This window comes from Bolinopsis microptera, chromosome 1, assembly GCF_026151205.1.
Source record: "Bolinopsis microptera isolate Bmic1 chromosome 1, MBARI_Bmic_1.0, whole genome shotgun sequence".
NCBI classification, from domain to species: Eukaryota; Metazoa; Ctenophora; class Tentaculata; order Lobata; family Bolinopsidae; genus Bolinopsis; species Bolinopsis microptera.
In genome coordinates, this window is record NC_087072.1 from 941,370 (window position 1) to 954,565 (window position 13,196).

A 13,196-nucleotide genomic window follows, 5' to 3' on the forward strand; every position below is an offset into this window, starting at 1 on the left:
GTAGCCACACTCTATATCCAGATTTAACTAGATTAACATACTGTTAATCTAGTTCCATAACTTCTGCAAATTCGTCATACAAAAAGTCGCCCTCTGTGACCGTACTCGACCACTGACCAGTGTGAGTCGTGACCACTTTCCTTCTTTCCACCTAAAGACCCTTTTTCCACTCTACAACATCAGACCATATTCATAACTGATGACGAAGTCCCAATTAGGGCTACTACATGCCAAACACAAGGATACTTCGTATTTCGGATCATATGCCTGCTGTCCATGGTCGCTTCAACTGAGCGATAAGTGATGTTAAGTGAGCCGTGGAGCCCCACTTCTTGTCAAATTTGAAATTGGCTTTTGAATTACGACCCAATCATGAAATAAAACAGTATAAGCTGTATTTTAACGGCAAAATACGGTCAATTCTAGCTCTTAAAAGTTGTAGGTTTGGAGGATCAATACGGCTGCTTTAATTCTTAAAAGTCTTAAGTTAGAACGGCCAAAATACCCTACTCGGCGTCAGTCAGCTGCACCCAGAAACCCTTACTGAATGAGGTCTAACTTTGAAAGAAAAAGAGTTAGAGATTTCCGGTTTTTTGCAACATTTTCGTTTTGTAAAAGTAACGTTTCCCTCCCAGGGGGAACATTTAAAACAACGTAAATTTGGAGTTATCTACAAATCTCCAGAAAAGTGTCATTTTGGGCCGATCAAAAGTTTGCAACTTTAACTTTGCAGATTCCTGTACTCTGATTGGCTGAATTGTGTCACGTGCTGGCTGCTTGAAGATTGGAATGCGCCACGCGTGCAAATCATGCTTAATGTTGCGCGCGAGGTCTAGCTGTCTGTTTAAATTAAAACACCTCTAGTACCACCACCAGCCAGTAACTTTTGCTGGGATTAACAATGGTCAAGATATTTCACGCCACTCGCTGTCAATCCTTCGCACTTACCTGGGGACATCAGGCTATCATGTAATTACCATTGATTAATAAATTGCGGCACACGCCAGCCTCCACCGTGGGGTTTCAAAACAAAAAACAAACAAAACAAAATGGGGGTCACGATAATTGATAATGGGATTCACGACAATGGGGGGAGGGGGGTCACGACGTGATCTGATACAAAATTTACTGGGCCGCGCTCAGCCTGTCATTCCGCCGAATCTTTATGTTTATAAACATAATAGCCTGAGGTCCCCAGGTAAATACAAGATCTACCGAAGTTTTTATAGTTTTGGTTTTGACGGATGTTACTCGTCTAAATTTCTTCGAAGTAGCGCGCGCCACTTTCTTCTCGAAATGGCAAGTGCTACGATCAAGTAGCGCGCGCCGGGCCAAACCATTAACAATGGCCATGGTCAAGTACTTTTGGTTGCGAAAATTAAAATTATTTGATATCCGTATATAGTACACACGCGAACAGGTCCCTGGAGCTTGTCTTATATTGACTCCATGTTATTGTTAATACAATTTCGCAGCGGCGCGAAAGCACATAGTTAGGTGAAAGACTTTTCACTTCCTATCATGGAACAACACTTACAGTTTCTCTGGTGGCATGGTTCTGTTTTTGTTAAAGTGTTATTCTCTGTGTGCAATTGTGGGTTGAGGAGTCTTCTCCGCAAAGATGCGCTTGATCTTTTAACATAACTGAATAGTCTTTTGCCGGTGTTTCTTTCCTTGTTGGAGGTCTCCGTTGTACTTGTCGTGTCGGTGTTAGAGGTAGACGACAAACTCGGAGAAGTCTCTATGGTGGATTCAAACTTTTCAATTATGTCTATCAGTGTCGTGTCACCTCCGAAGGTGGAGATAACACGTATTGTGATATCAGGGGACACAGGGAGCAATATAGAATTGTTCGAGGTGTCCCTGCAGGTGGGGAGCCTGCGTTTGAATGTTTTCACCTTCGAAGAGATGTTGTTGATCATCTTTTTCGGGTAGTTTGAGTTCGAGCAGCAATTAGCAGCAGTGAGCAGCAGTGAGCAGCAGTGAGCAGCAGTTTCTTTGCACTATAGTCCTCCTGTGTGGCATGGCTGGTTACTAGGTTACTGGCTGGTTACTAGGTTACTGGCTGGTTACAAGCTAGTAGTGGTAAATCTAGCAGTTATTCCATCAAAATGCAGAGTCAGTTTAAACCTTACTTTGTTTTTATGGGCGGCGCTCAGCCTGCCATTCCGCAGGTCAACCTTGTTTGGCAACTCATTTGCAGTTTCGGGACTTATATTGTGGATTGTAATAACCTACCATGACCAGTACCACTACTAAGATCAATATCCCCAAATGTTGGCCAAAAACATCACGGGAGATTTCAACTTGAAGACGGCTAAAAACTACAAGGTTCCAGCGACAGGGTGCACATTCAAGCGAGCTCAATATTTAGAACTCAGAAGCGTAGTTGTAGTGAACGGTGGATTTTAACTTATTGAACGCACGTTCCAGTCATTTTGTAGTTAACTTTATTAAACTTTAGTGAACCTTAGTGATTATCCAAAACAAAAATTAATATTCATGAAAATAAAATCTTTTAAATCTTCATTTCCCCAACTGATAATAATTATTTTTCCCAGACTGATACAAAATGAAGCAATCCTATTTCGGTTCACGTACTGTAGTGCGACACGTACTCTAGTGCGACATGTACCCTAGTGCGAAACCTCCAAGATCGACACTGTCGCAGTAAAGTACGTTACCTGGACTGTAGTGCGACACGAACTAAAGTGCGACAAAACACTTTACTCATTCAATACGTACGTTACGTTTTGGTACGTTTTGGTGAGTTTGGCAGGGCGTGCTCAGGACAACTGCATCGAGTGCGTCCTCCTCCAGCTCAGCATTGAGTTATCGTTTGTCGGAGTGTAGCCCGGAACCGGTGGTGTGTCTGGGTACTGTTCCATAAATCTGCCTAGACCAACTTTGAAACTGTCTAGCAATGTGATACTCCGGAGCTCCGATGGGAGCACGTTGAAGAGCTGAGCTGCTCTAACTCTAAAGCTGTTGTCGTAATCTGTTCTTACCGACAACTGTGCGCTTTTGTTCATGGCTGGGATCTCTGCCTTAATACCATGCCTTTGATGAGACTTGAACTCGAAGCCCGTATCGTTCGGAGCATGTTCATTAAGAATTTTCCATACATGAATAATGGAATAACGCTCTCTCCGTCTCTGAAGGGACATCAACTTAAGCTTCTTCAGCCTGTCCCAGTACTGGAGATCACGGCAGCCAGATATCTTTCTAGTAAAGGATCTCTGTACAGTCTCCAGCTTTTGTATCTCTGTGACTTTTGTAGGGTTCCAGACTGGACAGCAGTACTCTAGCTTGGAGCGAACCATGCTTTTGTATAAAGTCAGCATGACTACTTGTGACCGGTCTCTAAAGGCACTCAATGTCCAAGCCGCCATTTTTCTAGCTCCTTGAACTGTCTTCTCAATGTGAGGACCCCATGACCTACTGCTGCTAACATACACTCCAAGGTCTCTGACAGTTTCCTGTGGTGATATTGCGTGTCCTTTTGGTGTAGTATACTCAACAGTCTCTGGGTAGAACGGGAGCTCTCTTAGAGCTTTTGATCCATTCAGGGGGTAGTTTACAACCTCAAACTTCTGTTCGTGTAGCTCCATGTTGTTAACACGTGACCACTCGATGACTATGTTGAGATCATCTTGCAGTAACTCCACACTACTCATTCCTCGGATAGCCCCAATCAGCTTTGTGTCGTCTGCAAAGCTGAATCCGTTACTATAGCTAATGCTGTTCAACAGATCGTTGATGTACAGGATAAATAGGATCGGTCCTAGGACTGTCCCTTGTGGCACCCCACTTGCCACTGGCTGGAAGGATGATTTGCGACCTTCAACAACGACTGTTTGTTTTCTGTTTAGATACGTAGTGTATCCTGACGAAGCAATGCTGAATTTGGGAAGCGCATTTCGTCTGTAGGGCTCAGTAGTATTTTCTACTCGTCTGTAAGTCTCTCGTTCTTCTTCTTTTCCGTGGCCAGGACCGTTGCGGGTAAACACCAGGTGTTGAAAGGTACATTGATCGTCTTCACATCTGATGTTTTTAATGGAAAACTTGCATATTCTGGGATGCCAGTATAGGCACTTTTTACCTTTCTTGCACCCATTCTGATGCTTGGCCCCAAAGTCGCAAAACTTGTAACATCTCTTAGGGTGGCTCCTCTCACAGGTTTTGCCGTCTACAAGGACTTTGCCAGTTCGTCCATGTGGGCATGCCCTTTTCTTGAAGAGCTCACAGATTTGTTCTTTCTTGTGCCCTGAGGTATTGGGATTCCTCTCCCTCGTCTCCCTTGTCTCATCACGACCTCTTCGTGGGCTTATCCTCTCTGATGACTCTGCTTTTTCTTCTTCACTTTCAATCTCATGGTCACTTTTACCTGTATTTTCCTCTGACTCTGTAATAGTGTCCAGTTTGTCGACACTAGCACTAAGTGCTTGTTTCGGAATCGGTTTCAGTGAGCCTTGTTTTGGAGGGTTTGATGAAAGCAGCATATCCTCCAATTCATTCTTTTCCAGACACACGTGGCACATCCAGACAAATCCTTTTGGATTTGTTTCACTCATACTCGTTGCCTTTTTCTTCAGCTCCTCACAGTCGTGACTTCCCAATAGGCACAATCTGCAGGTAAAAAGAGGCGCGGATTCCAGTGTGTTCTGGTACACTGACTTGCAGTCACTGCATTCAGCTTCAAATAGTGACTCTATCTTCAGGATTATTCTGTCAGTCAGGATATCCTGGTTTCGATAAAGCTTTTCCTTACCATCCTCTGACCTGGCTTTGAGTCCAACTAATTTTGCACAAGCCTCTAGCTGCTGGGCATTGCACTTCTTGACGTTAGTTTTATTTTCACCATAAGGCAGTGAAGGACTATAGCTCGCAAGGGCTTTCTTGGCGTGCTCATCAGCTATGTTTGCAAGACCTCCAAGCACAACTTTCTGATTCTCTAGTATCGCTGGCATTTTCAAAGAGCAGTACCCAGACACGATGTATGATGCTGGATCCAGCCGGGTCTGAAAAAATGTGCGACAGAAACTTGAAAGTAAGTTACCCTTGTAGTAGGGTAGGGGTTATTGGGTAGGTTTTGAAATAACTGATTGATCACGATTTTTCTTCAAATAACACAGACAGCGTAATTCTTCAAGCTAAACTGCGTTCAAACGATAACAGCAATGAAATATCCAGCTCCCTTTTAGGGCACTCAACACGAATACGTACCCGTAGTATAGAGCTCTTCAACACGGCAATTGCTATAGCGTGACCCGCCGAATCATGTTGTCACACCTCAAATTATTTGTTATATAGTAGTGTTGAAAGTATTAAAACAAATTTGATTTACCATCGTATTCGCAAGATCACTTCAAAATAAGTGACATGAACCGACCCGACGAATCACTTAATGGTCCATAAGAAGGATAGGATGTGACCTGAACTTGGAAATAAGTCAGGATATTTTGTCGCAGTAGAGTACGCTACCTGGATCGTAGTGCGACACGTACCCTAGTGCGACAGAGGGTGTTTTTTTCGGACTTCGCACTAGAGTACGTGTCGCACTACAGTACGTGTCACACTACAGTACGATTACCTACTAAACACTACTAGTACTAGTAATTCATCCATGGCATTCAGAACGTGAAATGAGTTTTAAGTGAACGCTCAGAAGATTGGCCATTTTTCTTTTTAAATGTAACTTTAGTCTGTTTTATCTTTGGTTATGCAACACGTGTGCGCGCGACAGCATTGCTGTAGAAGGCTTGTATTGAGATCGGCAGAAAAACGTAAATGAGCTCGGAAGACATGTTGACTGTCGGAGACCTTTTAGTGTGGGTCTTTGGATTAAAAGAGATTAATTATCGAACTCTTTATACCGTCTAATTAACTTATAATTTCCTTCAGATTTACATGACAAAAATGAACTTCTATAATTTGCACTACTACGAGACAGATGATCACCGAGACAGAGGATTGGATTAGGAGGTTGGACACGATCCAGGCTAAACTACCAGCAGGGTCTATAATGGATAAGCCCAAAGTTCCACTATTTCTTTATGATGAGTTACCAGAGAGGTAAGAGTTAAGACATCAATTGTTTTGTCATTCAGATTCATTTACAGTAATTTTCCCTTACATACATGTTACATGGCGAGATCTCCATCCAAAAGGATTAGTCTGCGTCGACTGCGTCATTACTTTGTATTATACAGCTTCGGCGGGTAACATTTCTCCATCCCTTTCGGTCTGCAGCTAATCTTCTCATACAATCAATCGTGAGTCCATTACGATCCAATCTCTGCTCAGCATCCTCAATGAATACATCATTTAAGCTCTTCCTAGGCCTGCCTCTTGATCTCTTCCCATGCTTGGGTTTCCATTCAAGTAAATAGTTGGGCAACCGATCTTCAGGCATTCTACTGACATGTCCAAACCAACGCAGCCGTTTTGTTGTTATTATGTCAGCAAGGGCAGTTATTGATGCCCTTCTTAAAACATCCTCATTACTTACTCGATGGAACCACCTCACTCTCAGGATTCTTCTTAAGCAGTACTGATGGAAAGACTCCAATCTTCTTGTCTGCACTTGAGTCGTGTTCCATATCTCACATCCATAGGTCAGAATGGTAAGAACAGCTGCGATGTAGATTCGCACTTTGTTGTTAATGCTTATGTTCTTATTCTTCCAAATGTTGTTGAGTTGGTTAAAAGCTCCGGTTGCTTTTCCAATCCTGACACTTATTTCTTTATCAATCTTGCCATCTGATGTAATTTTGGCACCCAAATAAGTGAATTGAGTGACCTGCTTTGCAGAGTTTCCATCGACAGTTATATCTATGGTCCTATTCTCTGGGAGTGGGTGCTGCGATGTATCTTTCCCAATGACCATGATCTCTGTTTTCTTTGCGTTCATCTTTAAACCCCCAAGTCCACAGTATTTCGCAATATTGTCCGTAGTTTCTTGCAGTCCTTCAACAGTGTCATCCATTCCTGCGATGTCATCAGCATAGTCAAGATCAATGACACATTTTTCCGGTTGTCTGGAACTTTGTCTGTACTGAAGTGTAAAACCACGGGATATATTCTTAAACTTCTCTGCAAGTTCTAATCCCCAGTTAAGTACAAGATTAAAAATAGGGGGCCCTTGCACATCACCTTGTCCAGTCCCCGAATCGACATCAAACCATCTTGTCAATTCTCCATTGACACGAACTGCACTTTCAGTTGCTCTAAAGAACGCTTTGAAAACATTGATATATTTTGTCGGAAGACCATAATGTTCAAAAGCTTTCCAAATAAAGTCACGATTGATTGAATCAAAAGCAGCTTTAAAATCAATAAAGTTTATGTACAAAGGGACGTTGAATTCTATACAATTGTGTATTATACAATGAAGTGAGTACAGCTGATCTATACAAGAACGGTTTCTCCTGAAACCACACTGATTCTCTCTGAGTAATTTTTCAAGCCCATTACTCAGTCTTTTTAACAACACAATTTGGAATAACTTTGATATAGTTGAGCGTAAAGTTATACCTCTGTTATTGTTGCAATATGTGAGGTCCCCTTTCTTTGGGATGATGGTGATTATTCCTTTTCTCCAATCATTAGGAATATCCTCACTTTTCCACACAGTTTCAAAAAGATCCTTTAACCAAGGCAGAAGTCCAGGAGAACCGTACTTTAACTGCTCATTTGAAATTTCATCAATTCCAGCACTCTTGTAGTTCTTCAACTTCTTGATAGCTTCCTCAATTTCAAACAAGGACGGTGGTTCATCATCATTACTAAGGTATTCAAAAGAAAGTAACTTTTCATCCTGATCCAATATAGAGAAATCCACCGCATTTGCTGCTGGCGTCAAGAGTTCTTCAAAATATTCGGCCCAGCGATGTGATTGAGCTTCGGGATCTGATATAAGCGTCCCATTCTTATCCCGCACTGCCGCAGATCTGTTTACTCTCTTGTTTGTTAGGGATTTTATTTTCTGCCAAACATCTCTTTGTTGACCCTGCTTGGCAGCATCTTCTAATTCCTCAGCTATTCTAACAGCCCAAGCATTATCATCTCTTTTACAGTTCTGCCTAACAAGACCGTTAATCCGCGAGTACTTAGCACGGTTCTCAGCAGTACTGGGTTTCTTTTTAATCTCCCCTCGTTCTTTTAGGAGATTCTTAGTATCCCTTGAGAGATGTTCTGTTCTCTTTTTCCGGCCCCTTTCACCCAGAACTTCAAATGAAACATCAGTTATTATATCTCTTAAATTTTGCCACTGTTCTTCTAAAGGAGAGTTTTCATGCTCCTGATCGTTGTTATAGTACTCTTCAGCTATTCTGTTACTATATTCCTGGCTCTTAGATCTATCACGCAGGTGCTCTAAAGCAGGCTGTCTTACACGCTTCTTTCTTTTCTGAGGACACTTAAGTTTAATAGATACATATCCTCTAACCAGATAGTGAGTAGTATTTATATCTGCTCCTCTCATGCTCCTGACATCAAGCAAAGAATGGCTCCATCTCGTCGAAATACACATATGGTCAATTTGAGTGACGGTGTTACCATTTGGGGATCTCCATGTTGTCTTGTGGATATCCTTGTGTTCAAAGAGTGTGCCTCCAATCGTCAGCTGGTGCATAGTACAGAAATCTAGCATCCGTTTTCCGTTATCATTTGATTCTGTGTGATATGAGTGTTTTCCTATAACACCAGGGTGAGCATCAGTATCCCTTCCAACACGAGCATTAAAATCTCCTAAAACTATTTTTATATCATGAGCAGGTAGTCCCGATTGAACATCATTCAATTCCTTGTAGAATGAGTCTTTTAAACTGATTTCTGCATCCTCAGTTGGAGCATACACAACTGTAACACTAATGTTGATGTGTTTGCTATGTAAACGGGCAGTCATAACCCGTCCTGATACAGGGGTGTATGATATGAGAGTATTCTTCATCTTTTTGGAAAGAACAACGCCAACTCCTTCTCTCCGTACTCCATCGCTCCTGCCAGAATAAACCAAAACAGCCCCATTGCTCAAAGTCTGAGTTCCTGATCCAGCCATATGTGTTTCAGTTACCCCAAGGAGCTCTAGTCCATAATCATCAACACCTTTTCCTAATTGATACATCTTACTGGAATTACTGACAAGAGAAGTAACATTCCATGTACTGATACAGAGAGGATTCTTTACAATATTTACAGGATTAGACATACTTGACTGTCTGTTTACAAATGACAAATCTGATGAAGGAATTCTGTATTTACAGTGTTTACGTCGGCTCTTACGGGAGTTGCAAACAGACATCAAGCTACTAGGGTCCTTTCGGCTTTGCCTAGTCGCCGTCATCACTCCACCTGCGCCTCCACGTATAATACTATTGAATGACACTGTAGACGTTTCTGTAGCGGTTTGATTTAAGGTGGATGGTTTGCCGGACCTTCGCACCCGATCCAGAGGCAGCACCGACATCAAGAAGTTAGCGCTCCGTCCAGACACCAGCAAGCTGGTGGTTAGGTTCGATACGTTAAATTAAAGCATGAAGAGCTTCTGAAGCCCATAGGGAATCAAAATTAAACCGTAAGTGATCATGTCAGAGACAAGATCACCAAGCAAATGCTCGATTACACAGGGCAACCAAGACTTGGACAAAATGGTGAACCGTGAGTGACACACAGATGACCCTGCCACAAGACAGCATCACCGAGCACCACCCAGCAATTGCATCCTCTCGCCACCACAGCAACCGACCCCCCAGTGATATAGCACTGACAGGCAATTAAATTCCCTTAACTATGTTTTTTAAATTTCATCTGATCAAAATTTGTATCTTAGCGTTCATCATTATTATCTTTCTGTTTGAATTCAGAATGTCTGTCCCAATTTCCTTCAGGGCGATGGAATACACTCCTGGATCATTGCGAGAGTTCAATATTCGTCACGATGAAGAAAAGAAGCGTGGGCCAGCTGACGAAGGAGGATTTGGAGGGTTTGGAGGATTTGGTGGGTTTGGGGACTCTCCCCCTGCACCAAGCAACCGCCGCTGAGACTAAAACGGTACGTAGGAAAATTTCGTTTTACTTAGTGATGTCAAGACATTTTTGTTCTTTAATGAGATAACTGTAGTTTTGTTGAAATAAGTATTAATTAGTATGAATTTATGATATTCTATAATTTCTGGCCCGTATAATTGCAATGCACTGTCTCTGAATCCAATTTCAAAAACCGTATTTTTGACCATTCGACTACATAGCAATAATTTTAATTCATGAAATTAATTTTGACACAAATAACAAAATCATGAGCTGTAGTGGCTGGGATAATTTTAGAAGATAACTAGAACACTATGATATAAGCAAAAACAATATTTTGAAATCTTGACTGTAACCCTGTCTAATCAAATGTAGCAGTTCAGTTTTTAATGAGAAATGGTAATGAAATAAAAGTCCTTTAATCGGTTCCACAATTGTCATCTGCTTGCTTGTGAAGATCTTTGAACTTTTCTATGGCTTCGTCAGTCAACTGTTCCCCAAATAGTCCCTTTGTCTTCGACCACATTTTGCGGAATTTCTTTTGAAGTTTTCGAGTAAAGGTCTTTTTGTAGAAGTTGCAGGAATATAAAACATCCCATCTCGTCAGCTTTCCTTTTTGGAGATCACATTCAGGAACGTTCGCGAGTTCCTTTTCTAGTTCTGTCTTTATGGTTTTCAGATCCGATTCACGTTTAGCTCCGTTCTCGAGTTCCTTCTTTGCTTCTTGTAGTTCCAACTTTATGTTTTCCATTTCTGCCTTTATGTTGCTTAGATCCGATTCACATTCAGCACTGTTCTCGAGTTCATCCTTGATGTCCTGCAGAAATATAAATTTAGTGAATGAAAAACACCTAGTCAATATCAAATGTAATTCTTTTTCAAATCAGCATAGTACCATGGCTTTTCCAAAAAACACCCTCCGCCCATTAGACTGGAAAGTCTAGAGTCTAGAAAACCAATTTACATGTTATTACAGAGCTTACAAAGCTTATACTTACAGGGCAATCTAGGGAAATATCCTGGACATTTCCCATCTTGGGCTTTGTCAGTAGTTCCTCCCACTTGATCACTCTGGTGTCATCAAATCCAACCTGTGTACAGAGACCGTCTTTTGACATTGCTGCTACCTCACCCCCTGTCAGCTCATTCGAGAAGAAGTTCAGATTGAACATCTCACCTCCAAAGTCGTTATAGGACGCCCCTCTAGCATAAGGATTCCAATAATCTCCTAGAACCATGTTGCCGCTTGTCTTTAGGAACCTTGCAGGTATGGTCTGGGTCACCACTAGTGCTCCGTTAATGTATCCTTTGAAGGTTTTTGATGCAAGACTCCAAGTTCCGCAGTAATGGTACCAGGTTGACATTGGAGGTTTGTTGTTACTTAAGGGCATGTCCACCTTAAACATTTTAGGCGCGCCTGTTGCGTAAAGGAACAGCTCGGATTCTTCATAGGCAAATACAACTGGCCAGTCTCCAGGTCTAATTCTTTTCACCCAAACGCAGAAGGAGAATTGTTCCACTAGTGGGGACATGTCAACAGGAAATGAAACAACACTGTATTTGTCATCACTGAATTTCAGTGCTGTGTCAGCTGCTCCTGGAATCATCATGGACAGGAATAGGAAGAGGGAGATAAAACCAATCATTGCTAAAATAGTAAGACTTTAAAATAACATGGGGCATGGTTATTTAATTTCATTTCACTACAAAACAAAACTTAAGGGGACATACACCAAAACCTCTTTTGTGCAACCCTAAATTTTATTTTATATTATGAAAGTGATAAAAGGCTCTTTTCCTTACAATTCGGTTCAGGAAGGTGACAAGGGAAAGTATTTAAAATTGAACAAACGGTTAAAAATTGTAAATACAATGTCTTAATGTTCCTCAATATAATATCTCAATAATTCAAATATCCTAGGTCTTACACTGAAAACTTTAACTGTAAATTCTGCTGTACTCAAACCAAAAAGGGTAACATCCCTTCAATATCTCCACTCTTAAGTATCCCCAGATAGTATAAACAATTTCCCACTCTTCCGAGCAATCTATAAACAATTTCCTAGACTATCCTCCTAGTAATCAAAACAGATGTGTTAAACTGAACTCTCTCATAACCAAAACAGAGATGTTAAAATAAACTCTCTGCTCCCCAAAACTCTCTGCTCTAAACAATATCTTTAACTATCCTCCTCGTTACCAAAACAGATGTGTTAAACTGAACTCTCTGATAACCAAAACAGAGATGTTAAAATAAACTCTCTGCTCCCCAAAACTCTCTGCTCTAAACAATATCTTTAACTATTCTCCTAGTTACCAAAACAGATGTGTTAAACTGAAATCTCTGATAACCAAAACAGAGATGTTAAAATAAACTCTCTGCTCCCCAAAACTCTCTGCTCTAAACAATATCTTTAACTATTCTCCTCGTTACCAAAACAGATGTGTTAAACTGAACTCTCTGTTCTACGCTGCTGTACTAAATGTCGTACACTAATATATGCCCTGAAATCCTCCCCTTAAATACTGGGTAATCGTACTGTATAAGTGCGACACGTACTTTAGTGCAACAAGTACTCTAGTGCGACAAGTACTCTAGTGCGACAAGTACTCTAGTGCGACAAGTACTCTAGTGCGACAAGTAATCTAGTGCGACAAGTACTCTAGTGCGAAGTCCAACAAAAACACCCTCTTTTGCACTACAGTACGTGTCGCACTACGATCCAGGTAGCGTACTCTAGTGCGACACAATATCCTGTTTTACTTCCAAGGTCAGATCCTCTAATTCGCACACTTCTTGTGGACCCGATTCGTCGGTTCATGACATGTATTTCGAAGTGATCCACTGATCATAATTCCTTCGGGTCAGTGAGTGATCCACTGAGTCACTCGTAAGCAGCATATGATCCTAATTCCTATCACACGCATCGTATGAAGGTATATCTCTGATTGGGATAACAAGTTCATACTTCATATGCTTGGGCCATATATAACTATAACTATAAGGTCACGATGATTCTACCGAAGTATCAAACAACATCAACATGACTTCTACAATAATTTTCTTCCCTGGACGTACTACTGATTCAAAAAAATCTACGACGGATACCGCTACTGCCTGGATAAGAAGCGCGACGACAAGACCTACTGTTGATCTTGTCATCTTG

The 13,196-nt window shown here is 41.4% G+C and overlaps 1 protein-coding gene across 1 annotated transcript; it reads right to left on the bottom strand.

The window, feature by feature from the left end:
* Positions 1–10,304: 10,304 nt before the first annotated feature.
* LOC134819915 (uncharacterized) lies at positions 10,305–11,678 on the bottom strand. Its single transcript, XM_063830070.1, has 2 exons — positions 11,028–11,678; positions 10,305–10,846 (listed from the first exon to the last, which is right to left on the bottom strand). The coding sequence occupies exons 1-2, from the start codon at positions 11,673–11,675 to the stop codon at positions 10,448–10,450; spliced, it is 1,047 nt and encodes a 348-aa protein (XP_063686140.1). The 5' UTR covers positions 11,676–11,678; the 3' UTR covers positions 10,305–10,447.
* Positions 11,679–13,196: the final 1,518 nt, after the last annotated feature.